Raw genomic sequence first — 25,602 nt, 5'->3', positions numbered from 1 at the left:
CTCCTGCAGTGAAAGAAAACCAGTTTCTCTGATTTCACTAAACCACGGATGCTGATGGGACAAACTTTAAAGAATAGTAATACACAGTATTAGAATCACTTATAACAAACCCAGTACTTCCTCCATCTGAATTAACACGCAGCTATGCTTAAAGCATTTATTATGCAGTTTTCTTTTCTTTCTTTTTTTTTACGCAGTTTTCTTTAAACAGCTTATAGTGACTACAGGGAAAAACACTGGTAAGGAATGAGAGTAAAATTCTTCTGGTTTACCATTAACTCCTGCCACTTCCTGTTCTCAAACTTGATCTAGTAAAGAACATGCACTACCTCAAGTTATTTACCATAAACATCATGAAGACATAGAAAACAAGAAGCAAAACCAAGTTAAATGCATTTTATTTTTAAAAAGTCCATTCACAAAATTGAATGATTAATTCAAGCTGCGCAGCAGCTAATGACTACTGCATGGCAGTGAAAATGAAGTGCAGTGGCTCAGATAAAGGTCCTCATAAGGATGGTCCTGCAAAAAAGAAAAAAGTATATACGTAAGCGGGTGATTTACACAATTATATCCATTCTCTACTGAGAATCCAATCCAATTGCTTTAATAGCTTTTTGCTGGCTACAATCTGTCAGATCAAATAGAACAAATTATGAGATCTTACTTTAGTTGAGGCACAGCTTACCATTTTACTTTAGGAATACTAAGCACTGTTACTTTATAAAAACCTACCTTTTAGCCATGAGCTTGAACTGGAATTTTGTTTTTAAGAGTTGCTAAGCCTGTAGTAGCACACTCCTCCCTAGAAAAGTAAACAGCCTTTAGAACTAGCTTTTCTCAGCGACAAGTTCCATCTCAGGCTAAACCCTCCCACCCCCCACGAATGGTCCACCCACCCTCCCACCAGCATTCTGGGGAAGATTCTAATACATTACTTTGAGCCATTGTTTTAAGTTAATAGGTCAAAAGATAGGAAATATAGAAATTAAAGGGTAAAAATATATCACTGTAGAAGTAATTAAAGTGCTCACTTCCTTCAGTTGGGAGCCACCAAGAATAGGGTGTCAACTTAAAGCAATTCATTTCCAGAAAAACCAAGTTCAGCTTAACTGGACTAGTTTTGGCTCAATATATTAAAGAAAATATAAGAGAAAGCTGGATTTTAGAGAGCTATATGGATGTAAGTAAAATCTGTTCTTACCTACCAGCATAGCAATAAAACCTTTTCTCCTGGTTCTGACTGCTAGTCCTAAGAGTCAGGTGTGCCTTACTCTTGTCTGCCTCCTTCCTTGCGATGGTCACTGAAACTTCACTCCCTCCTAGCTTTCGTGGAGCGTGCCGTGGCCTGCCCCTGGCTTATCTGTACTCCACATACCACAAGTGTCTACTCTCAGCTGTAGAGTGTCTGACCTCGGAGCCATTCGCGCTATACTTGCTAGCAGTTCCTAGTAGCTGAACATCTCTCCTGGATCTTTAAAGGCATTGTCACGAATCCTGAGGTATCTGCAAACTCCCTCAATAGTTAAGGTTCCACCTGCCATTGCAAACTCAGCCAGTATCAAGCCCATGGAACTATATTACCCACACTTTCCCACCCAACCCCACCTCCCACCCAACCCCACCCAACCCCCTCCCCAAACTTCCAAGTAACACACCCATGGGATGGAATACACAATCCTAGTGATAAACAAATCTCTATTCTACTAAGTACAATGGCACTGAAATTGAGGGTACCAAAGGGAGGGCTCAAAGGAAGCTATGTACAAATAACAATGATTGGATATTAAGTCAACTGTTATAAAGGTTTAGAAATCATTTTCTATACAATCAACATTTTAGAATGTGTCATCTTGTGCCGTATTTAAAGGAAAACTGCAGTTAGCATGAATTAAAGTAGATAATATGGCGCCTCACCATATTAACCAATTTTTATCTCCACACAGATAATTACTAGTGTGTCAATCCATAAACCTAAAGACCCACCCACCAGAACAAAAACTGCAGTTTTCCTTTAATGTAAACCTGTTTTTGTGTTAAAGAGTAAATTCCTTACTGGTACTGGTCAGTTTAAAAAGGTCTCCCCAAAACTTCTAATTTGTGGATTTATGGGGTGGCATTAGCCAGCATCTGGTTTCTATTCTCTGGCAGAGTTTTGAACTTGAATTGTGATAGAAGCATTCAACATTATCAGGGGTAGCGGGTAGGGAAGGTCCAAAGCTCTGCCAGTCCCAAATCCATACAGTTGTCATTCCATTCAAGAGGGTATTAAATTGTTTATTTATTACACATGATAATGGATGATACACAAGCTTCATTCCCATCTATATCTGGTACCATAATCCAATTTAGATATATTGCATAGGATGCGCCAACAATCATATTAATAATCAAAAAACTCCATGACTTTGCTTGGGTGACCCTTTTCACGGTGAACTCCAGGTCACAACACAGTAGCTCAGTTCAACTACACCAAGGTTTCAGAAGACAATAGCTTCTCCACCAGAGCATGTTGTAAATAAATTTTGAATGGAACCTGGCATCACCCTGAAGGAATACTAACTTCACACTGTTGGGGTAGTTTACCAAAATGGCTTCAGAGTAGACTAACTTTACACAGCACATTTAAAAAAAAGACACATTTATTCAGCGTCATGATCAGACTATTACATTTAGCAATCAACAGCATGGGTGCAAAAAAAAAAAAAAATCTACATTAAAACCCTTTGTTGGAATGCTTTACACTTTCCACAGAACAGAAACTAAAATAACCTGTTATACAATTAGTCACAAATACAGTCCTCGAGTTTTTTTGCCCATACACATGAGTATTGTCTAAAACATGTCTTCTTTGTAGCAGCTAGGCCCTGCCACCACTGTGCTTGGCTGAGTTCACAAATCTGTTGTAACCTGTAGCTTCCCTGTCACTTCTCTGGCTCTCCTCTCCTGCTAAGCTTTGTTTCCTGTTGAACAATATGGAATAAAGTTGTTAATCTAAACATATTAAGACTCAAGGCTACAATCCAATAGCAAGTTGTTTCCCACAAATTTTGCTGATCTGAATATTAACTTAATATCCACAATTTTACTGTAATTATAATGTTAACTATGTTTCACTGCTCAGCTACATTAGGGTTACTGTGTTCATTATCAATTACAAGAAAATTAAGTGAAAACAAAAAAAGGTGTTCACTTACCTGGCAGTAATCAAAACCTTCTGCCACTGCCATAGCTACTGCTGCTGCTGGAACCACCATAGCCACCTAAGAACAAATGTGTTCCCTTAAGCTTTGGAAGCATGAAAAATAACAGTAATGCTTTTATATTTGTATTATGTAAGTTCAAATTCACAAGTTTGGGCTCACATGATTGTCCTAACTGAACTACAAGCTGTTACCAGTCACTTAAAATTTCAAGATTTTAAATTGTCAGCTTTTTCCCTGCACCTGCATTGCCTAAAGGTCTAATATTTTCCTCAATGTTACTAGTTTAACCCTCCAATACCACATGTACAGCATACCTTGGTTTCGAGGTTTGGCAAAGTATTGGCCTCCACCACCATAGGGGCCAGAACTTCTGCCTCCAAAGTTTCCTCCTTTCATGGGTCCAAAATTTGAAGACTGATTGTTGTAACTGCCAAAATCATTGTAGCTTCCACCACCTCCAAAATTGCTTCCTAAGAATGGAAAAGAGGGCCTTTATCTGTTACTCAAGGAAAATGATAAATTCTGGTGTTCAAAGTAAAAAAGTTGCTTGATCTGCCTTGCTCCCAAAACTGGTGGCTCCAATGTTTATCTTTGTATTTTATCCTTTCTGGGCAAGGCATTCAGTTGAATCATCCAATAATTAAAAAAAAATTTACCCAACTCACCACGGTATAGCAAATAATATATTCTCTTGCCTTGAAGACCTTTAACCATCCAGGGTCACGGCAAACACATGCTGGATACATCAACTAAGTGCCTAAGACCCCACGAGTTAAGACAATATATCCTGCTAGAATCTAATCTAATTCCAATTGAAGACACCACTATCTACTTATCCATCTATCTACTTGGGAGTGAGGCGGCCCCAGCTTAAAGCTAGGAGGAGGTAGCATTGCAAGCCCGTTAAAAAAGTACCATGCAGCGTAACACACAAGCATCAAGTCCCCATATGGATAAACTCTAAAAGGCTAATCTAGCTATTGCACCAGTACTTGGATCACTGGATACCTACCACTACCACCGCCAAAGCCGCCTCCGCCTCCTCCGTTGTTATAGCTGTCACTCCCGCCATAGCCACTGCCCTGGTTTCCATAACCCTGTCCACCACTTCCATAGCCTCTGCTTCCTCCAGAGTAACCAGGGCCGCCTCCTCCATAACCACCTACAAGAATACAATTCTTCTCAATAAGACAAAAGTATTCAACAGTCAAATTCTGTGCTAGCATGACAGCTAAAGGCCTGCTCACAACATGCTATTAGGTCAGAATTGAACTTATCATGCACTAGAGTTTTAGTCTCTATGAGCCTATTCTAAAGGTTGACAGAACTTTTTATCTGTGGTTCCTTAAATAAAAACAAAAACTTACCATCATTACCGAATCCATTATAGCCATCCCCACTGCCACCATATCCACCACCACCGCGGCTGCCACCAAAGCCACCTGCAGAAAAGCAAAATTAAAACAAACAAACAAAAAACAGGTTTGAAGTATGTGGATCGCATACAAGTCACCCCCTTCTAAGTCTAAATTTTAGGAAGCATTAAATCAGTAAATCATTTCTGTATGCAAGACTAACTAGTGGTGAGTGAGAAGCCAGAACTACATCTGGATTAAAATGTAACTTTGGATAAATCATCTGAGGGTAATTATAATTTTACCATGAACTCTCATTAGTAAACTATAACCACACATACCCCGACCACTGAAGTTTCCTCCACGACCAAAGTTGTCATTCCCACCAAAACCACCTCCACGACCACCACCAAAGTTTCCAGAACCACTTCGACCTGAAGGGACAAGTTTTAAGTGTTAGGCTGTACAAACTGGAATTACTCAAAACTACATTTAAGGTTTAATTAAGTAACAAACTGACCTCTTTGGCTGGATGAGGCACTAGCCATCTCCTGCTTAGATAGGGCTTTCCTTACTTCACAGTTGTGCCCATTCACAGTGTGGTATTTCTGAACTGAAAACATTTGAAGATAAAGAAAACACCAACTCAGCATTTAGGATCCCATCATGGATTTCAGAACCCTTAGCAAATGCCAGCCACCTGATACTTACTGACAATCTTGTCTACAGAGTCATGGTCATCAAAGGTTACAAAAGCAAAGCCTCTCTTTTTGCCACTGCCTCGATCAGTCATGATTTCAATCACTTCAATTTTCCCATACTGTTCAAAATAATCTCTTAGATGATGTTCTTCAGTGTCTTCTTTAATGCCACCAACAAAAATCTTTTTCACAGTTAAGTGGGCACCAGGTCTTTGAGAATCCTAACACAAAAAAAAATTAAGTTAACTTTCATTAACAAAACCTATCCCCAAGTTAAGAATTTTGTTACACCCCCAAACGTTAAGTCCCCCTAGTGGCACACTTCCAAATGACTAAGGGAAGGGGGAAAAACAAAGATCACTTACTTCTCTTGAGACGGCCCTCTTTGGTTCCACAACTCTTCCATCCACCTTGTGTGGCCTTGCATTCATGGCCGCATCCACCTCCTCCACAGTGGCATATGTGACAAACCCGAAGCCTCTGGAGCGTTTGGTGTTTGGATCCCTCATTACCTTTAATGTTTAATACATGGTAAGCCCCCAGAAGCTATTGCCTTTTCTCCCTTAAGTAAGGCTATAGGAGACTATACCAACCCTTTGTCTGAAGCCCTTTAATTTCCCACTAACCATTTAAAGTTAATCTATCAATTGGGAGCTTTTTAGCCAGTTAAAGCCACACCTTACTTACAACTATAATCCCATTAGCATTCAGATGATAACTACATCAAGCTAAACCAAAGAAATAAACGAGTTCTACGGTCCTTTGTCTCTTTCAAGTCTTACCACACAATCTGTGAGCGTTCCCCACTGCTCAAAATGGCTCCTTAGACTCTCATCGGTTGTTTCAAAGCTCAAACCACCGATGAAGAGCTTCCGCAGCTGTTCGGGCTCTTTGGGTGACTATGAGTAGGGGGAAAAAAAGCGGTAAGTGGGGCTATAACGCAAAACACCTTCCAATTACAAGAACCAAAACTAAAACTAGATACCAACGTACGAAACACTTATTGTTTTCCTTCTGGTCGCAGCAAGCCACGTGCTTCTCCGCACTGGGGGAGGCAGTATGTTGGGTGCTGGGTGGGCCGGGAGGCGCCGAGCGCATGCGTCCCTCACTCCCTTCAACGCACGCGCAACAAAAGGACTAGGAGGGAGGAGTACATCGCCAATATCGACTATAAATGCTCTTTAAGAAAGTCGCCCACTAAGACAAAGTAAAAAACAGACTGAATATGCTTAAGAGTTTTGCAAGGTGGACAGAGCCTGCGTGATAGCTAAGGGTTGCAGGACGGCAGCCTCATGGCGAAGAGGACAAAATGGCGACCTCAACTTAGGGAGGGGTAGGCCCTGACCGTGACCGAAGAACTGCTGAACCAGCTGGGGCAAGCAGCCAAACCAGGCCGAACCCTACTGAACTCAGGAAGGCGCGAGAAAAAAAATTTAGCTGGAGAGGGCGTCTTACTCACCTCTGACTTAGACATGACGGCAGTGGAGGGAGAGAAACGTCAACGATGCTTACTCGGCGGCGTCCACGAGCAGAAAGGAGTAATCTACCGAACGTATCTGCCAGCCTACCTTCGGCCTCGCTCTTTTATCCCGCCTCCTCGCTTTCAGCATTGGTAGACTCCGCCCCTGAGTAGCTCTGATTGGATATTTGAAATTGCTTCCCCCTACTATTGGTCTCTGGTACTGCAGTGCTGTGTAACGTCATCCGTTTGGGCGTTCTACGCAGTCTCCACCCCTCGAGGGGCGGGTCTATGGGTTCCCGAGTAATATTATTCTTAACTAGTCTGATTGGCTAGTCAACCAATCATTCATGTTTGAATGCACTTAGGATATTTAGGTAACTTTTTAATTCTCTACGCTACGAATTTTATGTTCGGCTCATCTGGCAAACCATGATTAAAACTGTATCAGAAAAGTAGTTAGCATGTAACAATTTTTTTTTTTTGGTAGCGACTGCCTGCTGAGCGCATGTGTAGTAAAATGGCGAGTTTACGCAGGCGCGTTAAGAAGTTCCGCCTGGCGCTTGGAACACGTGAAATGGCGGGCAGGAGACAGCAGCGAACCTAAGGCGCCTGCGTAGTGGCGGGAGTTGGGCCCCTTTTTGCGCAGGCGTAATGGGCGGGGAAAGGGTCCAGTCCCAGGATTGGTCGCGCAGGCGCAGGGAAGGATCCGTTTTGGCGGGCGGTTGGCGTTGCGCAGAACGCGGCGGCAGCGGCGGCCTGTGGTCCGGCCTCACCACCGAGAAACAGGGGACACGTTAGCGAAAGTGATCGGTCTCGATCCCGGGTAAGTGGCGGACAGTCTTGCCTACGCATACGAGGTCTTGAACCGACTCCAGTTGGCCCCGTTATTGTGTGAAATGAATGGACCGCGGGGTGGGGGCGAGAGAAGGGGGAGCGGTGGGTCCACCCAACCAATGGAAGAACAGGGGCGGGATGTTTTATCCCCGTAGTTTTTGTGGAGCTTTGCAGCCTAAGAGTTTGACTGGCGAGTGAATAGGCCAATTGGGTCCGCCTTTAGCTGCCGACTGACCGGTCCTTGGGCCATCGGTATGTGGGAGGCGGGCTTTCTCTTCCTGAGCAGCGGCTCACTGAGCCAATGAGCACGTAGCGCGCGGTAGGTTGGGCTCCTCCAAGAGGCAGGGGTTTGACTCCAATGGGGGATGCGGCAGTCGAGCGGTTAAATGGATGGACCAAATCTGGAGCCAGTAGGCGGACAGCTTACGGAAAGCGCTCGGGCTGGGCGTCCAATCAGCGCTCCAAAAGAGGGAGGTCTTAGATTTGGGGATGCAAGGATGGGGAGTCACTGCTTGCGATGGCGCGAGGGGGTGGGTATTTTATTCACAATGACTTGAACGAAGCCTTTGGGTCTCTAGGCCACACACTTCTCTGGTAGGGAACCTGTAAGTTTGCTCCTATATTTCTCGAGTTCGGCTTTATTTCCCCATGTAGGTACATCCCACCATCCAGCAATGCTTAGGTTTTGGTGGGGGGGGGAACAAGGGAGGTCTTTTGACTTCGAGAACTCGCTTCTTTTAGGAAGACGGACTTGAAATGTGAGAGCGAATAGGTTAAATCTCTTTGTATTGTTGTGGAAATGTACCCAAGAAAAATCAACATAATTGTAATAATGCATATTTTCACGGACAAAGAGATTTGTAAATCCACAGAAAAAGTTTTGGAAAGCTACATACCAAAGCGTGTTACCTCTAGGGATACAGTGGGATGGAGACAGGTCCGATTTCCAGTGTTTAAATCTTTGCAGGGATAATAATTTGTGATTAAAGTTAAATTTAAAAGCCAATTGTTTTTGTGTTTTCAGTTATAAGCAAGTGCTTCTCAACACCTCCTTACTCGTTACACCTCAAAAAAGTTCTATTTTTCCGTTAAGAACTAAGGTGATCCTCTGTTTAAAAATACAAATTTTAAAAAGGTAGCTTTTTTTAAGTACTTAGTATTGAGACCTGCTAGGCATTATGCTAAATGCTTTGGAAGCATTGTCCATGTCCCCAATGCTTTATCTTAGGCTCTTCTCTGTGGAACTTTTCTCTCCATATATATCTCTTTCTTTACACCATTACAGATCTCCTAAGCCCTTTGTGCTGTTCATTGAGGATATCTGGATTTGGATAAAAAGGAAGTTGCTTAAGGAGGATGATACTTAGGGTGTTGGCGACAGGAGGACTCATCCATCACCTGGGTTATTTTTTTGTCTTTTGATTATATTTCCTTCAAAGTATTTTATATGCAGTTCATATCCTGTTAGTAATGCCCATTCTTATCAGTCCAGTGTATTTTAGTAAAACAGAAATTTTCATTGCATAGTGGATCAGAGTCTATACTGCTCTATTATTTACTGATTTATTTAGTGTCAAGGGAAAAATGTTTAAATACTGTAATAAGTTCAAATACATATGAAGTTCTCTTATGAGTAGAGACCTTTGTGACATTGTACAAAAGGAAGATGATTTTAGATGAGCTTATCGTGAACCAGAGGAGAGATTTTCATGTTATCTGGCACTTGCAAAAGGAAAACCTATTTTGTATTTGCTTCTAAGCTATTCATAGGTATGCTAATAATGCAGCTACTTAGTTTATAAGAACTAAAGTGAAATAGATTAAGGGTATCTGTCCCTAATTTAGGTTTGAAAGGAATACAATCTTGATCTACTACAGGGTTTCTCAAGCTCAGCACTGTTGATATTTTGAGCCTGATAAATGCATCTCACCTCCCCCCACACCCCCACTTCTGACAATCAAAATGTCACCAAATGTCCTGGGAGGCAGGGGTGCAAAATCTCCACTTGAAAACCATTGATCTGAAATGACAGATGGTAGAGTTGATTATCTTGTCAAAATCTTTTATTTTGCCAATTGGAATTTAGAGGGAGAAGATGGGTGAAGTGTTTAGGAAGTGTCCTTTGGTAAATGGATCACTAAAATCCTCATGATTATCTCTTCAGATATATCATGATCATTGTTTGATTGGATAAAAGGAAAATTTCATTAAGGTGTTTACCATTTCTTGCAATTTGAATGTTGATTGCATTTTGTGTTTGTTTGGCTTCCTAAAATAATGGCAAATATGTTTTTGAAGAAGGTAGACTTTGCTTCAGATGCTTATTACATTCTCATTTGACTTAATCCTGTTTCCTTTAAAGTTTCGTTATGCAAATAAATGTGCAAAGCACTCTGACATATTCTTTTTAAAATAAATTTATTTATTTTATTTATTTATTTTTGGCTATGTTGGGTCTTTGTTGCTGCACGCGGGCTTTCTCTAGTTGCCGGAGCGGAGGCTACTCATCGTTGCGGTGCGTGGGCTTCTCTTTGCGGTGGCTTCTCTTGTTGCAGAGCACGGGCTCTAGGCACGTGGGCTTCAGTAGTTGCGGCGCACGGGCTTAGTTGCTCCAGGCATGTGGGATCTTCCCGGACCAGAGATCGAGCCCGTGTCCCCTGCTTTGGCAGGCAGATTCTCAACCACTGCGCCACCAGGGAAGCCCTTCTCCGACATTTTCTCATCTACAGTACTCTATTTCATTTTCTTAAAAACACAGGTCGATTTCAGCCGATCTGATTTTTCAGCTGTGTAGAGACCTGTACATTGGGGGAAAAGAAATACTGACTGAAAAATAGATAACCAAATCGTGCCACCCTAGATTACTCTGAGTAGATTCATCTTATCTCCAGCCCCACCTACTTGGCTGTAATCAGTGACCCCTTATTTGATGTTTTTAATGGTATATTAATTTGAAAAATTTCAGGACTTGAAGCTAGGCTTTTTGGTTTACTGTGGTGTGCAAATAAAAGTTGTTTGTTTTATTGTAAATTCTCTTACAGTGTCACAGTTAATAGGTCTGATAAACATTTCTTTCTGATGGGTAATTTTTCATTGAAATTCTGAGACTATCACATTGAAAATCCTAAGTTTAGATTTATTTCTTGCCTTTGGAGAACCTGGTTTGGTAATTTGTTTCTCTCTGTTAACAATATAAAATGCTGAGCCTTTGTTACAAAAATTAAATTTCAGGCACTTGCACTTAGAATTTAGAAGCATATTATTGCATCCAAACATGAAATGATTATTCACTAAAAGGGAAAATAACACATCTTCACTGGTCTGTCTGAAATACAGTAAGTAGAAAGCTTCTGTCTGGGCAGGAGGTGAGCAAGTTGATAACTGGGGAAAGAGAAAGAAAGAACATACCTCTGAAGTGACTGGATTTTTATATTATCTAGGGAAGTTCTGGTGATTTTCACTGCCCTTGACAGTACCTCTGGAAGAGAGAAAGGTATCCAGGGTACAAAGGTTTCCGAGGAAGACTACTATTTTTTGCTTTTATCAAGGTATTTTATTTAACCACATAGCATGATTTATATATCTTATTGAAATAGCCCATTTAACATCCCCTGGTAAAGCATTTTTTCTTGTCCTTTTACTTGGTCTATTTTTATTTCCGTTTACCTTATGTGAAATTGGGCCTAAATGCTCTGGATGTTGATTTTAAAAGCAATAAGTTACAGTGTAAGATATCACAACTGACTTAGTATGGCTGATATTTACACGTTGTTATCTATGAACTTTGACTCTGGGCAGTTGTCTTTTTTTCCCTGACATAAACTTTGATTTTCCTTCCCTCCTTGTAGAGGATGGCTTTAGCTGATCATCGTACTAATGGGAAGGAGTCCAGGTCATCCTGAGAAGAGTTGGCTTGTGCAGAGTCCAGGACGCAGATTTGTTGGATTTCTGTAAGCCACTCGAAGCCACGTGTTCATTTCTGATGACAACTTTACACTTGTGTTGGCAGAACACCCACAGTGACAACTGTTGCCCATGTTTAGTCTGTTCGGGAGCTCTACCAGCTAGCATGTTTGGGGGAAGACCTACACTGTTCTTGTTAGAAGCTGTGTAAATATTAGATCTTTCTGAATTTATCGTCTCAGATCTGCCATAATTTTAGATAAATTGCATCCTGTGATCGCCTCAACTTACCCTTTGAAATGAAAGATTAAAGGGTTTAGGCATTCTTTGGGTCATTTAAAGCACAATTCTTTCTGCATCAGGAATTGGTTTTATATATGTCTGGTTTATGATTTTTAAAATTTTATTTCCCCTGTGTCTTGGTTTCTTGTGGCTGCAATTACCACAAACCTGGTGGCTTCAAACAACAGGAATTTATTCTCTCACAATTCTGGAAGCCAGAAGTCTGCAATCAAGGTGTTGAGCCCATTCTGGAGGCCGTAGGGAAGAGACCCTTTCTTGCCTTTCCACCTTCTGGTGGTTGTCAGTTTTCCTTGGCTTACGGCTTCATCTCTCCCTGCTCTGTCTTCATGTTGCCTTCTTTGCGTGTCTGTATCAGAACTCCTGCCTCTCTTAAAAAGATACATGTGATTGCACTTAAGGCCCACTGATAATCCAGGATAAATTTCTCTTTTCACATCTTTTGCCATGTAAAGTAATATTCACAGGTTTGAGGGGTTAGGCCATGGACAACTTTTGGAGGGCCATCATTCAGACTGTTATACCCTGGTTCTGTAACCCCTATTTGAATAAATTTTACCTAATTCAAAAAAGGAAAAGTTATTTTTAAAAATGAGGGGCAGCTGTGGGGCGGGGGAAGTCTCAGGAGACCCAGGTGAGCCATTTGCCCTCTTCAGTCCTTAGTTTCCTTTTTTTTTTTTTTTTTTTTTTTGCGGTACGCGGGCCTCTCACTGTTGAGGCCTCTCCCTTTTTCGGAGCATAGGCTCCGGACGCTCAGGCTCAGCGGCCATGGCTCATGGGCCCAGCAGCTCCGCGGCATGTGGGATCTTCCCGGACCAGGGCACGAAGCTGTGTCCCCTGCATCGGCAGGCGGACTCTCAACCACTGCGCCACCAGGGAAGCCCCTTTAGTTTCTTTCTTTTTTTTTTTTTTTTGGTTGTGTTGGGTCTTTGTTGCTGCACACGGGCTTTCTCTAGTTGTGGCGAGCGGAGGCTACTCTTTGCTGCGGTGCGGTGGCTTCTTGTTCCGGTGCGCGGGCTTCAGTAGCTGTGGCTTGCAGGCTCTAGAGTGCAGGCTCAGTAGTTGTGGCGCATGGGCTTAGACGCTCTGTGGCATGTGGGATCTTCCCGGACCAGGGATCAAACCCAGGTCCCCTGCATTGGCAGGTGGATTCTTAACCACTGTGCCACCAGGGAAGTCCCAGTCCTTAGTTTCTTATATGGAAGAAATTGGATAGGTGAGAACTAATAGCCCTCTAGACCTAGGACTTTTATGAAGTGACTCCTGAATTGTCTTGGAGTTTATTTTTGAAGTTAATTTTAAATGCAAATCAAGAACTCATTCTTATGTTTTGGGCCAATGTAGTCCACTGGTGGTTTTGCCTAGGACTTGAGGGACAGAAGACTTTGTTGGCTGCTTGTCAACTTCTCAGGATGTTAACACAGGATAACAAACTGTACTTGTTAATTGTGTGTGATTTTCTAAAAAGAATGTAATGCACTAGCTGAGCCACTTTTCACTCATTCTAATGATGCTGTGAACTGTGTAGTCTGGATTTCCTATCCAGTAATAGTTCATCAGATTTAAACACAATCAATTATACCTCAATTTAAATTATTTTTAAAGAGAGGGGAGTAAGCAGAATTTTAAGGAAAAAAAATAGCACTGACAGAGTTTTATAACTGAAAATAGGTCATGGACCTGGTTTTAAAATTTTTCACATGCAGTCTTTTTTTTTTTTTTTTTTTTTTAACCAATTGGCATGCCGGATCTTAGTTTCCTGACCAGGGATTGAACCCTTGCCCCCTGCAGTGGAAGTGCAGATTCTTAACCACTGGACCACCAGGGAAGTCCCAACATGCAGTCTTATTCTTCAGACTTACTAAGTGCCTGTTCCATTGTGTTTCATTGCTAGGAAGGACACCAGAAGGCATGGGATTGAGATGGTGTCATTGAAAGTACTACTTTAAGATCAAGTTTCATAACACACTCATTATTTATCTCTTCCATGGAGAGGAGGAACCAAATTGAATTCAAGTATTTCTCTGATTGTAATCTACAATTCTTAGAATAAAGCAAGTTCATATCTGAGCCAGCAGGCATAATTATGTTGGAATAAAATGCCCTCTGCTAAAGAGGTCAGCCAATAGGCTGGGAAATCTATCTTAACTTTGGTTTCTGAGGCAAATCCTTGAACTCCTTGTGCCTTGTTTCTCATCCCTAAATCAGTAAGACTCACTTACTACCTCACAGGGAGTTGTGGAGGGTAATGTACTGCTAATTTGTTCAGTATTTCACAACAATAAATTATATCTAGGAATCTCATGAAACATAGGCAAACCTCATATGTGTAGTTGAAGACAAGCATAGATGAAACTTACAGATAGTTCAGCAAATTCATTAAAGTTATTTTTAACATCCAACATTTTGCCTTCTGTTTCCTGTATATTTTCCAAAGTGTTTTCTTGTTCTTTTTCCATAACAGACATGAGGTAGGTAGGGCAAATAGCTAACACTAGGTTAGATGATAAAAGGATCAACTCATCAAGAGGACACAATAATTCTAAATTTTACACAACTAATAATAAGTGTCAAAGTACAAGAAAAGAAAACCATAGAACTAAATAATAGACATCTGCAATTATGATGGAGACTTCAACACCCTCTTTTAATTAAAAAAATAATAGAACTGAAATAGTAGATATCTGCAATTATATTGAAGATTTCAACACCCCTTTTCAGCAATTAATAGAACAAGTAGACAGAAAGTCAGTATGGAATAGACTTGAACAACACTATCAACCAACCTGATGTAATTGACATTCATAGGATATTCCATCCAACAGTAGCAGAATACACATTTTTTTCAAGTGCACGGGAATATTTACCAAGACAGGACAGACCATCTTCTGTCATAAAACAAATCTCAAAATTAAAAGGATTTAATCATACAAAGTATGTTTTCTGGACATATGGAATTAAATTAGAAATCAGTAACTGAAAGACATCTGGAAGATCCCCAAATATTTGAAACTAAACACACTTCTAAGTAACCCATGGATCAAAGAAGAGATCACACACAGAAAATTAGAAAATATTTTGAACTGAATAAAAATGATGACATCAAAATCTGTGGGATATAGCCAAGACAATGCTTAGAGGAAAATTTATTTATTAAATTTATTAAATGCTTTAATTAAAAAGGCAGAAAGATGTAGAGTCTGTTTCTATGTTAAGAACCTAGAAAAAGAAGGGATAAGAGTGATGGTGTTTAAGGGTACAAACTTGTAACAAGTAGTAAATAACCCTAAAGACCTAATGCATGTTATAGTGAATATGGACAATAATATTGTACTGCAGTTATGTAACAAATATCACTACATTGTTCACCATATTACAGTACACAAATGTATCAACGTAACACACTGTACACCTTAAACTTACATGTTATGTGTCAGATTTATTCAATTAAAAAAAGAAAAAGCAAATTAAACCCAAAGTAAGCTGAAGAAAGGAAATGGTGAAGGTAAAAACGGTAAGTAGTTGATGAAGTATAAGGCAAAACCAGTAGAGAAAAATCAATGAAACTGAAAGATGTTTTTTTGAGATGATAAATAAAATTAACGAGCAAGTCTGATTGGGGGAAAACATCACAAATTACTAATATCAGGAAAAAGAGAAGGGCTATCACTACTGATCCTACAGACAGTGAAAGGGTAATAAGGGAGTATTATGAACAACTATGCCAATACATTCAATGTCTAAGGTAAAATGAATGGCTTCCTTGAAAGACAAACTACCAAAGCTCACTTCAGAAGAAATTCAGAACCTTACTAGCCCTGTATGTATCAAGGATAATGGAATTTGTAGTTAACAGCCTCCCCACAAAGAAAACTCCAGGTCTAGGTGGCTTCACAGGTGAATTTTCCCAACTTCTACAGAAGAAATAATATCAAATTCTACACAAACTGTTCCAGCACCAACGTGTTCATTATTTTTAACTACGTGTTTGTTATTTTTAACTTCATCTACTATTAACTTAGCTGCTATATATATATTTTTTTTTAAATTTATTTATTTATTTATTTATGGCTGTGTTGGGTCTTCGTTGCGGTGCTGTGGCTTCTCGTTGTGGAGCACGGGTTCTAGGGTGCACGGGCTTCAGTGGTTGTGGCTCGTGGGCTCTAGAGCGCAGGCTCAGTAGTTGTGGTGCATGGGCTTAGTTGCTCCACGGCATGTGGGATCTTCCCGGAGCAGGGCTCAAAGCTGTATCCCCTGCATTGGCAGGCAGATTCTTAACCACTGCACCACCAGGGAAGCCCCTGATTTATATTTTTTAAAGTGTTTAGTTTTTTTACCCCCACAGCAGGCCTATGAGATAAGTAGGGCAAATAGCTAACACCCTTAAGGTTAAGTGAACTGTCCAGTTCAACCTTTCAGTGATCTAGTTGGGATAGGACCCACATCTCCTTATTCCTAGTCCTGATATTGCCACTGTTAACTAGTTACCCCTTTAGTAGCTTTTTTGTAATAACCTTTGGGGATGGTGCTAACCAGTGCTGACTTAACTAAGGAGAATCTTAAAATCCTTAGTCCTTAAGTTGAAGACTGGGCTAGACTCACTGCTTATGCAATGCTTGACACCTACTTGGCCCTCAATAAATGTTCCATAACCAATTTTAGAGCAAGGATCAGTATTACTATATCATCCTTTTGGCATAGGATCTGAATTGGGATGATGGTTGGAAGCTGGACAAAAAGAGAGTCAGAAACATCTTATTTGGCATAAGCAATGTGTCAGAGTGCTCAGTGGAAGAGCTGGGTGGTCTGAGATTGGCCATCCCTTTAGCTGTTTATCTGCTGGCCTTTCTTTGCATTTAACTATCAAGATATCTGAAGTGTAGAGCACACTTTTATGATATTGTGGCATAGTAACTCACTTAAATGTCAATAGAGACGCTTGCAGAGACGTACAAGGTTCAATAATTTCTGGTGTAGGTTTGTTTCTCCTGTCACCACCCATTATGAATTTTTTTACAGCTTTTAAATTGCCACAGAGAGAAATTGGTCAGGATCATAATAGATGGCCAAGGAGCTGCCAAGGATACCGTTGTATGGGATGGGAAAAAGTTCAATACTGGCTTGATTTTATTTATCTAAATTGTAGGCTATGACTTCAATATAATTCATGTTGCTAATACACCAAGGTAATGGCAGAGCACAAAACTATGCCATATGTTAAAGGAATGCTCTCTTTTACTCCTGAAGTTTTACAGTCTGAGATATCTTTCTTATTCCAATTATATAAAAACTCATTTTTTTGTCAGGATGTATTAATCAGGTTTTAGCATATTGATTTAAAGTCTAATACCATCTCAACAGTTAAGAGATTTTAGTTTGGTTATGCAAGTTAATTTTTATGACTCTTGAATGTCTTTGCAAAACTAAGACTATGTTAGAATGTAAATTGTTTGGTATAGTAGAAGCCCTTCCTTCAAATAGAGGATTTGTTGAAATGACCTGAAGGGGCCCTTGTAACCCTTAAGCTGCTGATGGCCAAAATCTGTACAAGCTAGATAAGCGTGAGTCTTAATTTTATGGCTGTTTAGAAACTGCTTTATGACCATAATTTTATTTGGTGGTGGATACTTCAGTTCTCTTTTAACCCTTCCATATTTTGTGAACATGAATTGCCAAAGTAGTATGTAAAAATCTAAGATTCCTGGTAATTACTCAAACGTTGCTCTTACTCATTTTTCTTAAGATTTATGATGAAATTTCTAGGTTCTTCATGAAAGGTGACAAGATCTAGTTCATGCTTCATCACATTTAATTAATAGAGAGGAGTGGGTGTGAGATTAACACTCACTAGAGACTGTGGTGCTTTGAGATGAATTCAGTACATTGCAAGGATAGAGTTGTTGGAAGCACCATCTGGAAGACATTTGCCCATAGTGATACAAATTCTACTTTCTCATGAATCTTGGAACAATTGACTATCTAACCTCTTGCCCAGCGATGGGTTTAGGTGTGCCCTAACTAAATTTAAAGAGGGACACTTGTAGATTTGAATAAAGGAAAAAGAAAAATCTCATGTAAAATTATTATTTTGTGGAATTGTGATCTGTGTGTTCGGGTTTCCCTGGTGGCGCAGTGGTTGAGAATCTGCCTGCTAATGCAGGGGACACGGGTTCGAGCCCTGGTCTGGGAAGATTCCACATACCACGGAGCAACTATGCCCGTGCGCCACAACTACTGAGCCTGCGCGTCTGGAGCCTGTGCTCTGCAGCAAGAGAGGCGGCGATAGTGAGAGGCCTGTGCATCGCCATGAAGAGTGGTCCCCGTTTGCCACAGCTAGAGAAAGCCCTCGCACAGAAATGAAGACCCAACACAGCCAAAAATAAATAAATAAATAAATTTTATAAAGAAATATATTTTAAAAAAAGAATTTGTGTGTTAGTGGTAAATATACCAATGAACCAGACTTAACGCTTTGAGCAGTTCTGAGTATTGCTATAGTACACATTCATTTATATATTTTTTAATGGCATTCAGAGCTTGGAGGACAGTACAGTCAAATGAAATTTATAAGGCACTCTTTATCTCCATTTATAATGTAGATGTTTTAATCTAAAAGAACAAAAGGCTCTTTACTCCCTTGCTTGCTGGAGCAGGAGGCTTAGATAATCAACAAATAGGATACTTTGCCCCCAGAATAATTCTGTGACTGGTTGAAGCAGTGTGTTGGCCTGATTTTTGAAGGATCATGAACTGGAGCTTGTGCTAGCCAAGGGAGAGAGCATTTCCTCTTTCCACACTCCTCTCTATTAATAAAGTTTGTGTTCTCTGTATGTGGCTTGTTAATGACAGGGGTGTTAACTGACCACAGTTCATCTTCCTCCTCAACTCTTTCCTAATCCAGTCTCTTAAATAGACATTTAGAAAGCTTTTAACTCCTCTTGAGTTGGGTGCTCATAGGCTTTTGGTGGAGGTGGAATGATAGTTATCAGCCCATTTAACAAAACCTGAGACAGCCAGGACAGCTGTAATGTGCATCCCTATGCTGTGTTTTTGTTAAAATGTCACATGGCTTATACTTTGGAAATCATAAATCTAGTGGAAGAAAACACCTTTATAGAGGGTATTTTAGTTTTATGCTGTATTGTTACAAACCTAAAACCATTGGTACTTCTAGATCTATGAAGAGCAAAGAACACAAACCAGATTAAAATGGTTCTGTAAATTTGGTTGCTTTTCATCTGTTTTATTTGCTGCAATAAGGCTATAAAGTGGACACCTTGAAGACAGTGCTGTAGGTGACAGTTGCATAAGCCACCAGCTTTCCCCAAGGGCCTTAGGGGAGAAATGGGAGTTTCTCAAGCCTAGACCAACTGTAGTCACCCACCAGTGGCATATTAATACGTGTGATAGGGACCTTTGCATATGCCCTCGCCCTTTCCTACTCTTTTTTTTTTTTTTTTTTTTTTGCGGTACGCGAGCCTCTCACTGTTGTGGCCTCTCCCGTTGCGGAGCACAGGCTCCGGACGCGCAGGCTCAGCGGCCATGGCTCATGGGCCCAGCCGCTCTGCGGCACGTGGGATCTTCCCAGACCGGGGCACGAACCCGCGTCCCCTGCATCAGCAGGCGGACTCTCAACCACTGCGCCACCAGGGAAGCCCTAGAATGACTTTCTTTATAGAAGATTTTGCCTTTTTAGTGGGCTTATAAAATTTATATTGAAACTCTAAAAGAGCTCATTGATTATGCATTTTGACATTTGGTTTGATTAATGTCAGTTTAGTAGGTAGTTCAGTGAGGCAGCTTAGCAGTTGGTTGCATTACTTTATAAACTATACAAAGAAAACTTAGAGAAAAACTTAGAATATATATAATACATATATACGCTGTTGTTCGTAAGTCGTGATGAAAATACAGTGTGCTACACCAAGATCTAAGAAAAGCCACCAGGACAGTTGACATTGAAAAGTAGTGACTGGAGGGACTAGAGCAGAGCCTGAACTAGACAGAGCAGACGGATACCAGAGATCTCATGTGGGTGGTTCTGTTTCCCGGATTGATTGGTTGATGCAAATAGCTAATCAATACATCTGTTGTTCTTCTGGATTGCTCCAGCTTTCGGTAATGCCCTCTCTGTAATTTCTGGGCACTGGCAGTTTTACCATTTTTTTTTTTTCTTTTACCCGTATAGTGTGTGGGGCTTTTTTTGTCCCTCTCTTTCTGCTTCACCTCCTCACCTCTTCCCCCCCCCTTTTTTTCTGGAAGATTCATGTGTTAAAGAAGTTTCCTGTCATCGACTTGGAATGTGGGTTCTGACTGTGCCTGACCGCAGAGCTCTTTGATGTTTGTCCAAGGCTGAATTTTCACCAGATCCCTGGTTTAGGTGTTTTTCCCCCAGCACTCAGAGGCCTGTAAGGTGAATTTGCCTTGTATCATTGATATGAAGGGTAGGTGGGCCTGCTCTTTCTCGTGATCTGATGGGCCATTAAATTGCTGGACTCTGTGGTTGTTGATGCCTTTACCAGAGAGTTCCTGTGTATGTTCAAGAAAAGGCTGAGAGCTATTATGTCTGAAAGACTCTAGAAACTTGAGAAGCTCACCCCTTCCCATGGAGATTTCCATAAGGATAATAAGGTTGTGCTCAGAGGCTCAGCCTCTCTTTCTCTGTCATGGTATCATGATTCTACCTTAATCAAGCCATCATCCTGCCAGCCATGTCTCATTTCTCACACTGGAACGCTCCCTCCTTCCAAGCTCAGCGTGAAACACCAGTCTTGATGCTTTATCTGGTCCAGGCTCTAGCCCTTAAATTGTCCGTCTGACTGTGTTTCATTTGACCCTAATACACTGGGTCGCACTGTCTAAAAGAGAATTACGTCCCCTCCAGTGTCTGAGTGCATTTCTCATTTACTGCTGCTCCTGAGCAGATCTGTAACTTCAAGGTTAAGATAAGACACATTCCATCAGAACTATGTCGTCATCCTTGCCAGCTTCTGATCTGTGACTGTCCAGGAGATTTACAAGACAATTGCATGCCATTCTTTACAGAATATTATGGTTGGACTCTGACTCCTGGCATAAGGCCCAATTTGATTTGTCAGCTGCTACAAAACCCATTTCCCAAAGAGAAAGGGATCTTAGCCATGTGCCTTTTAGGCAGTTCTTAAGAGTGGGAAGGAGGAAATAGATCTGGCTCTTTATTTCCTGATGTTTTAAGGAGAAGGATGGACACCTGAAAGTTTTTGTCCCTTTCCTCGTTGAATTCCCTTCTTTCCCCTGAAAGGTTTTACTAAAATGTTAGCATTGCTGTCCTTCTTTCCTGTCCTTTATCCCTTTACAGAATTGCTGTTAAGTCTTTTCATTCTGCCATCTCCAATGCTTTCCTGAATTTTAAGGAGTAAGAATTTTGCCCTTGAGAGAAAAGGTTACCTGCCTTTTCTTTGAAGGTTTATTAGTTTACCAGCACCTGGTTAACAAAGACACAGTTTCTCCTTTCTTGCTCTCTTAACATGTTGAACTGCAGGAGTTACTGCATGTGATATGGTTTAATGGCTTAGGAATTTGGAAGGTCACATATTTCCTGCTGCTGTTGTATTAGGCCCTGTAATATTTTTACAAAAGCTTCTCGTTGGGGGACTTAACAGCTCTTTGGTTTCAACATAAACTCACTCTTTCCCTAGGTGGTAGGCAGTGGGGATTTATTTGGCCCACTTTAGTGATTCTGGGGTTAGAGCTAAAATTTATTTACTCAAGATCACACATGGCAAGTTAATCACAGAATCACAACCCTGATCTAATTCCTTTGGCATTCTTTTCATATCCCTTAACTACAAAAAGTTTTTAAAAGTTAGGAAGAATCGAGAAAGGCAGTTTTTACTCAGATTTCCTGATGGGTCTATTCAAGGTTGAAGAAATCCTCGTAGTTGAAAACTGTCCACTTTGCCCTCATACCCTACAGTTTCTTCTGTTTGATAACCAAAATAATAACCAGTTTTGATTCTTTATCTGGTCCAGGCTCTAGCCCTTAAACTGTAAAAGAATCACCATTCTTTTTTTTTTTTCCTCAGTCGGGTTCTTTGCTTTTGATTGTCCCTTTTTCTTAATCTCCGATGGCAGCAGCCTCTATCTCTAAAAGACCCATATCTGTAAAGCAGCAGTTTTGGAGCTCTCTAAAATGTTCTTAGGGCCAGGAGAAAGGAATTCATGGGACTGCAAGTCGTAATTCTCTATTCTTTATTTCAGTCTTCCTTTTCTCAAGTATTAGGGATTCTTAATATACAAAGTTTTAAATTACTATACTGTATAATTAATGTTCCAGGTGGGTAATTATTTAAAAATTTGTTTTATAAAATTACAGGAACAACTAATGAGAAGTGGTTTTAATAGTAATGGTTGTGACTGGACTGCTCCCTCCCTTCTCTTTTTTAAAACTACTTACGAATTAAATTTTTTTCTATCTATAATTTCAGCTGAAAGGTTCTTTGGTAGTGCTTCAAGTCGCTACATTCTGTTTCTGTATCCAGTGATTCCCCCCAAAGGGAAAGTTGTATAGCATCTTTGAAATCCTTCCCTTCCCCCTCTCCGGTTAGTCCCTGCACCCCACCCCCACCCCAGCAATCTTAATTAACTGTTCAGTGACAGATGGTAGAAAAGGCCTTGTCTAAAGCGCTTCTGGTGGGCTGGATTAGGGGGTGGGTAGTTTGTACTGATCTTGTAGAAGGAGCTAGCCTTTCCCCAACCCCCCCCCCCAGTTGAGCTATAATCCTGTTAGATCTTAAAATGCTATTGATTAATTCCCAGTGCTCTTAGAGGAATAAGCACAAGTTTTGGGTTTAAAATCCAAGCGCCAGTTCCCTAGAGCTCTGAATGCTTTAGCCTTGAGGCCAAGGGAGGTACCTTCCAACTTCTCCACCCAGTCTTCACTGAAAAGAAAAGTTAAGCCTTTTAACTTTTCCGTTTGCCTCTCCCCCCGCCTCCCTTAGTCTAGTACGGCTGCCAGTTGCCATGGCAACGGACTGGGACAGCTGCGCAGTGGCGCCTAGGCAGCTGGGTGGGGGCGGGGGAGCTGCCAGCCCGCCAAGCCCCAGACCTGGGAGGGGAGGCCCCTTCTGTTAGCCCAGAGGGAAAGAAAGAACTGGGGCGATCCGGTAGGTAAAGGAGGGAACCCCCATTCATCTGCTGCCTCTGGGGCTCCTCTTCTGCATGAAGGTGTAAAGGTAGATTTTTCTCTTTCCTCCCTCAAACTGAAGAGCACATATGTAAATCCTTGTTTTTCCTTGTGAGGCAGGGGAGGCCATAGCCACAATGCTTCACTGCATGCATCTAACCCGGGGCTGGTTTTAACCCTGGCGCTCTGACCTAAGCTGCTCAGCTCCCGGAAATTCCAAGGTGAGTGGGGGCGGGGGTGGGTTACTCTCCCTGGAATATGACATTTCCTGTCTCTGGTGAGGTTGGAGGCTGCCTTTATTTTAAATAAATCAGATTTTTTTTCTTGAAGCTTAGGACTTTCCCCTGAATTCATGGAAAAATTATTTTGAAACCCCTCACCTACATTACCCCATCCTCCCACCCCCTCTTCCAAATAAAGTATGTTAATGAAGACATAGTTTTATTACGAGGCAGTAATGCGAACAAACAGTTTTTTGGGTGGGCAGACCTATTGCTAGTGAGTTCTGGAGGTATTGTTTCCAACTATGTATTCTGGGAATAATTCCCTAAAATTTGCTAATTTGAAGTAAATTGATAAATGCAACTTTTTATGCTACTTGAACAAAATTCCGAGATCAGTAGCGACCTTCCCTATTCCTGGGGTGGTCCTCTGATCAGGATGGAAATATTTTTAGTGCTGAAAAAAAGCTTTAAAGATTACAGCAAAATAAAAATAGAGTTCAGCTAAGAAAACAATTCCTGCTACTCTGTAATCCAGACTCTAGGCACCATTTAACATGGTTAAGGAAGAAGTCTTAAAAATGATTATGGTAACAACAACGTGGGAACTTTAAAAACTAGATTCTCTGTTGAGTACCCCTGGTTGTGCATATTTCTGAGCTTAACTCAATTTCCATTTGTGTTGCCTTGCTTCAGCTTTCCTTGGGCCTATGAATGGTTCCTCTGTGTTTTGAGGCTTCATGTTGATGTGAGTCTGGGCCCAGACTTCTTTTTCCTCCTCTTCCTTTGGCCCAAAGTCAACTCCAGTTAAGAGGAGAGGTACCTCCTTAATAATTGGATTAGTTGAACCTTAAGAATTATTGAACAACTCAATGACTAATTTTGATTTTTAGGACTAAAAAATCTTTTTCTCCTTCCTGCCTCCCTCCCATCCCCAAATGAAAGGGGAGTGTTAATGTGTTTGAGATGTCAGCCTTGCTTTTGTGAGCTGATGGATGCTCAGGAGGGACAAGCTGTTTGTTTAAGGGAAATGTACTGAGTCACTGAAAATGTGGTGAAAGATGCCTGAGCAGGACTTTTTTTGTGCTGCTAAGAGACTGTTCAGGATGCTCAGAGCAGAGGAAAGTTAGATTTTGGTGGCTTTTCTTACTTTTTTTTTTCCCCATTGTTATAAAAAACCGTATTAACTTTGGAGGGAAATGTGTTAATTCTATCATGGTTCTTTTAACTGAAGGTTTTCCATACTTGTCTTTGAGTTTATGACTTGTAAACAGTTATAGAATTAGTAGCTAGGAGTAAAATCCCACACAGTACTTGTCTTATGGAATCTGAAATTAGAGGAGTTAGATAATTGTGCCATCTAATAATTTTGCTCTTGTTAGCTGAAGAGAAAGTTGTAAATGGGAAAGTGGGGATCTGCCCATTTTTGTTTAAACTCTTAGGACTCATCTGTAGGATGCTTTAAGACACAAGAAAAAGGTACATGGCAACTTTGTTTTATACCCCCTGCATCCCATCAAGAAGAGACAGAGTTTTAACTGCTCACGTGGATCCTGACCATTTTTGCCCTTTCCATTTGCAGGAACCCGGTGGCCTTAGTCCTTCAGGTGGAACAACGTGAGACATGGGAAAGAAAACCAAGAGGACAGCTGACAGTTCTTCTTCAGAGGATGAGGAGGAGTACGTCGTGGAGAAGGTGCTAGACAGGCGTGTGGTTAAGGGGCAAGTGGAGTATCTACTGAAGTGGAAAGGCTTTTCCGAGTAAGTGCCTTCTCTCAGGCTGTGGGACTGCTGCAGGTAGACGCAGACACAGACATTTCCCTGTGAACCATCACCATCTTTTTCTTTCAGCACCTGCACTCCTTTCTAAGAGTCAGAAGACACAGCAATAAACTAAGCAATATCTCCCCCTTCTTGGAGCTGATGTTTTCTAATGAGAATGCTTTTGAGAGGCAGTATAATGAACTGGTTAGGAGCATAGACTGGGCACCAGATTGCCTGGACCACTTATGATATGAGCTGGGTGACCTTGGTGAAGTTCCTTAGTCTTTTTTCTTCCTCAATAAAATAGGGATTAGAAATAGTATATGTCATAGAGACATTGGGGAGATGTGTAGAGCCTGACACATAAGCTCAGTGTAAGTATAAACTGCTACTGTTACTGTTCTTTTGGATGTAACTAAGCTAAAACACATACATTTAAGCAGAAGAAGTTGTAGTTGATCCCATAGCCCATAGCTTTCGATAATGATCCTTGGACCTCAAGATTGTCCTAGGATGAAACGGTCATCTTAATGAGAGACTTAAATCTGAGACCACGTTTTTCCCCCAATATTTATTTTTTAAAATTTCAGATATACATACAGCTGAGGCAAACGAAATTGAACACTCAGTTACACACCACCTAGTTTCTACAGTTAACATTTTAATATAATCTATCCCTTTATCTCTCAGT

At 40.9% G+C, this 25,602-nt stretch overlaps 2 protein-coding genes across 12 annotated transcripts in view; one reads left to right on the top strand and one right to left on the bottom strand.

Moving 5' to 3' along the window:
* Positions 1 to 381: 381 nt before the first annotated feature.
* Positions 382 to 6,958, bottom strand: HNRNPA1 (heterogeneous nuclear ribonucleoprotein A1). 6 transcript variants are annotated; one of them, XR_010835819.1, is made up of 13 exons: positions 6,722 to 6,794; positions 6,256 to 6,459; positions 6,045 to 6,161; positions 5,628 to 5,774; positions 5,273 to 5,483; positions 5,082 to 5,174; positions 4,903 to 4,995; positions 4,574 to 4,648; positions 4,219 to 4,368; positions 3,521 to 3,676; positions 3,198 to 3,263; positions 736 to 805; positions 382 to 522 (listed from the first exon to the last, which is right to left on the bottom strand). XR_010835819.1 is itself a non-coding variant. In XM_059081152.2 (11 exons), exons 1-10 carry the CDS (start codon positions 6,734 to 6,736, stop codon positions 3,208 to 3,210), a joined length of 1,113 nt encoding a protein of 370 aa, XP_058937135.1. In that variant the 5' UTR covers positions 6,737 to 6,855; the 3' UTR covers positions 1,682 to 2,963; positions 3,198 to 3,207. The 6 variants fall into 6 exon arrangements, 2 of the variants coding, with proteins under 2 accessions (XP_058937135.1, XP_066865538.1); XR_009338510.2 differs by lacking the exon at positions 6,256 to 6,459 and having other exon boundaries at positions 6,722 to 6,848; XR_010835820.1 differs by lacking the exon at positions 4,219 to 4,368.
* Positions 6,959 to 7,286: 328 nt separating this feature from the next.
* Positions 7,287 to 25,602, top strand: part of CBX5 (chromobox 5) — a 35,454-nt gene continuing 17,138 nt past the window's right edge. The window contains exons 1-4 of one of the 6 annotated variants that reach the window (XM_067009435.1): positions 7,400 to 7,547; positions 11,000 to 11,107; positions 11,408 to 11,509; positions 24,730 to 24,908. In XM_067009435.1, coding sequence (XP_066865536.1) covers positions 24,772 to 24,908 — 137 coding nt within the window. In that variant the 5' untranslated portion in view covers positions 7,400 to 7,547; positions 11,000 to 11,107; positions 11,408 to 11,509; positions 24,730 to 24,771. The other 5 variants (XM_059080988.2, XM_067009436.1, XM_059080986.2 and 2 more) reach the window with 5 other exon arrangements.

The sequence above is a fragment of the Kogia breviceps genome, chromosome 12 (genome assembly GCF_026419965.1).
Source record: "Kogia breviceps isolate mKogBre1 chromosome 12, mKogBre1 haplotype 1, whole genome shotgun sequence".
In the NCBI taxonomy this organism is placed as follows: domain Eukaryota; kingdom Metazoa; phylum Chordata; class Mammalia; order Artiodactyla; family Physeteridae; genus Kogia; species Kogia breviceps.
The sequence above is the reverse complement of the archived record's forward strand: the minus strand, read 5'-3'. Positions and strand labels throughout refer to the sequence as shown.

Excerpts from the sequence above, each read along its gene's own strand:
- HNRNPA1 (XM_059081152.2), bottom strand. Across the intron at positions 5,775-6,044 it reads GAACGCTCACAGATTGTGTG|GTAATGAGGGATCCAAACAC; the intron begins GTAAGACTTGAA and ends TAAACATTAAAG. Across the intron at positions 3,264-3,520 it reads TGCCAAACCTCGAAACCAAG|GTGGCTATGGTGGTTCCAGC; the intron begins GTATGCTGTACA and ends ATTTGTTCTTAG.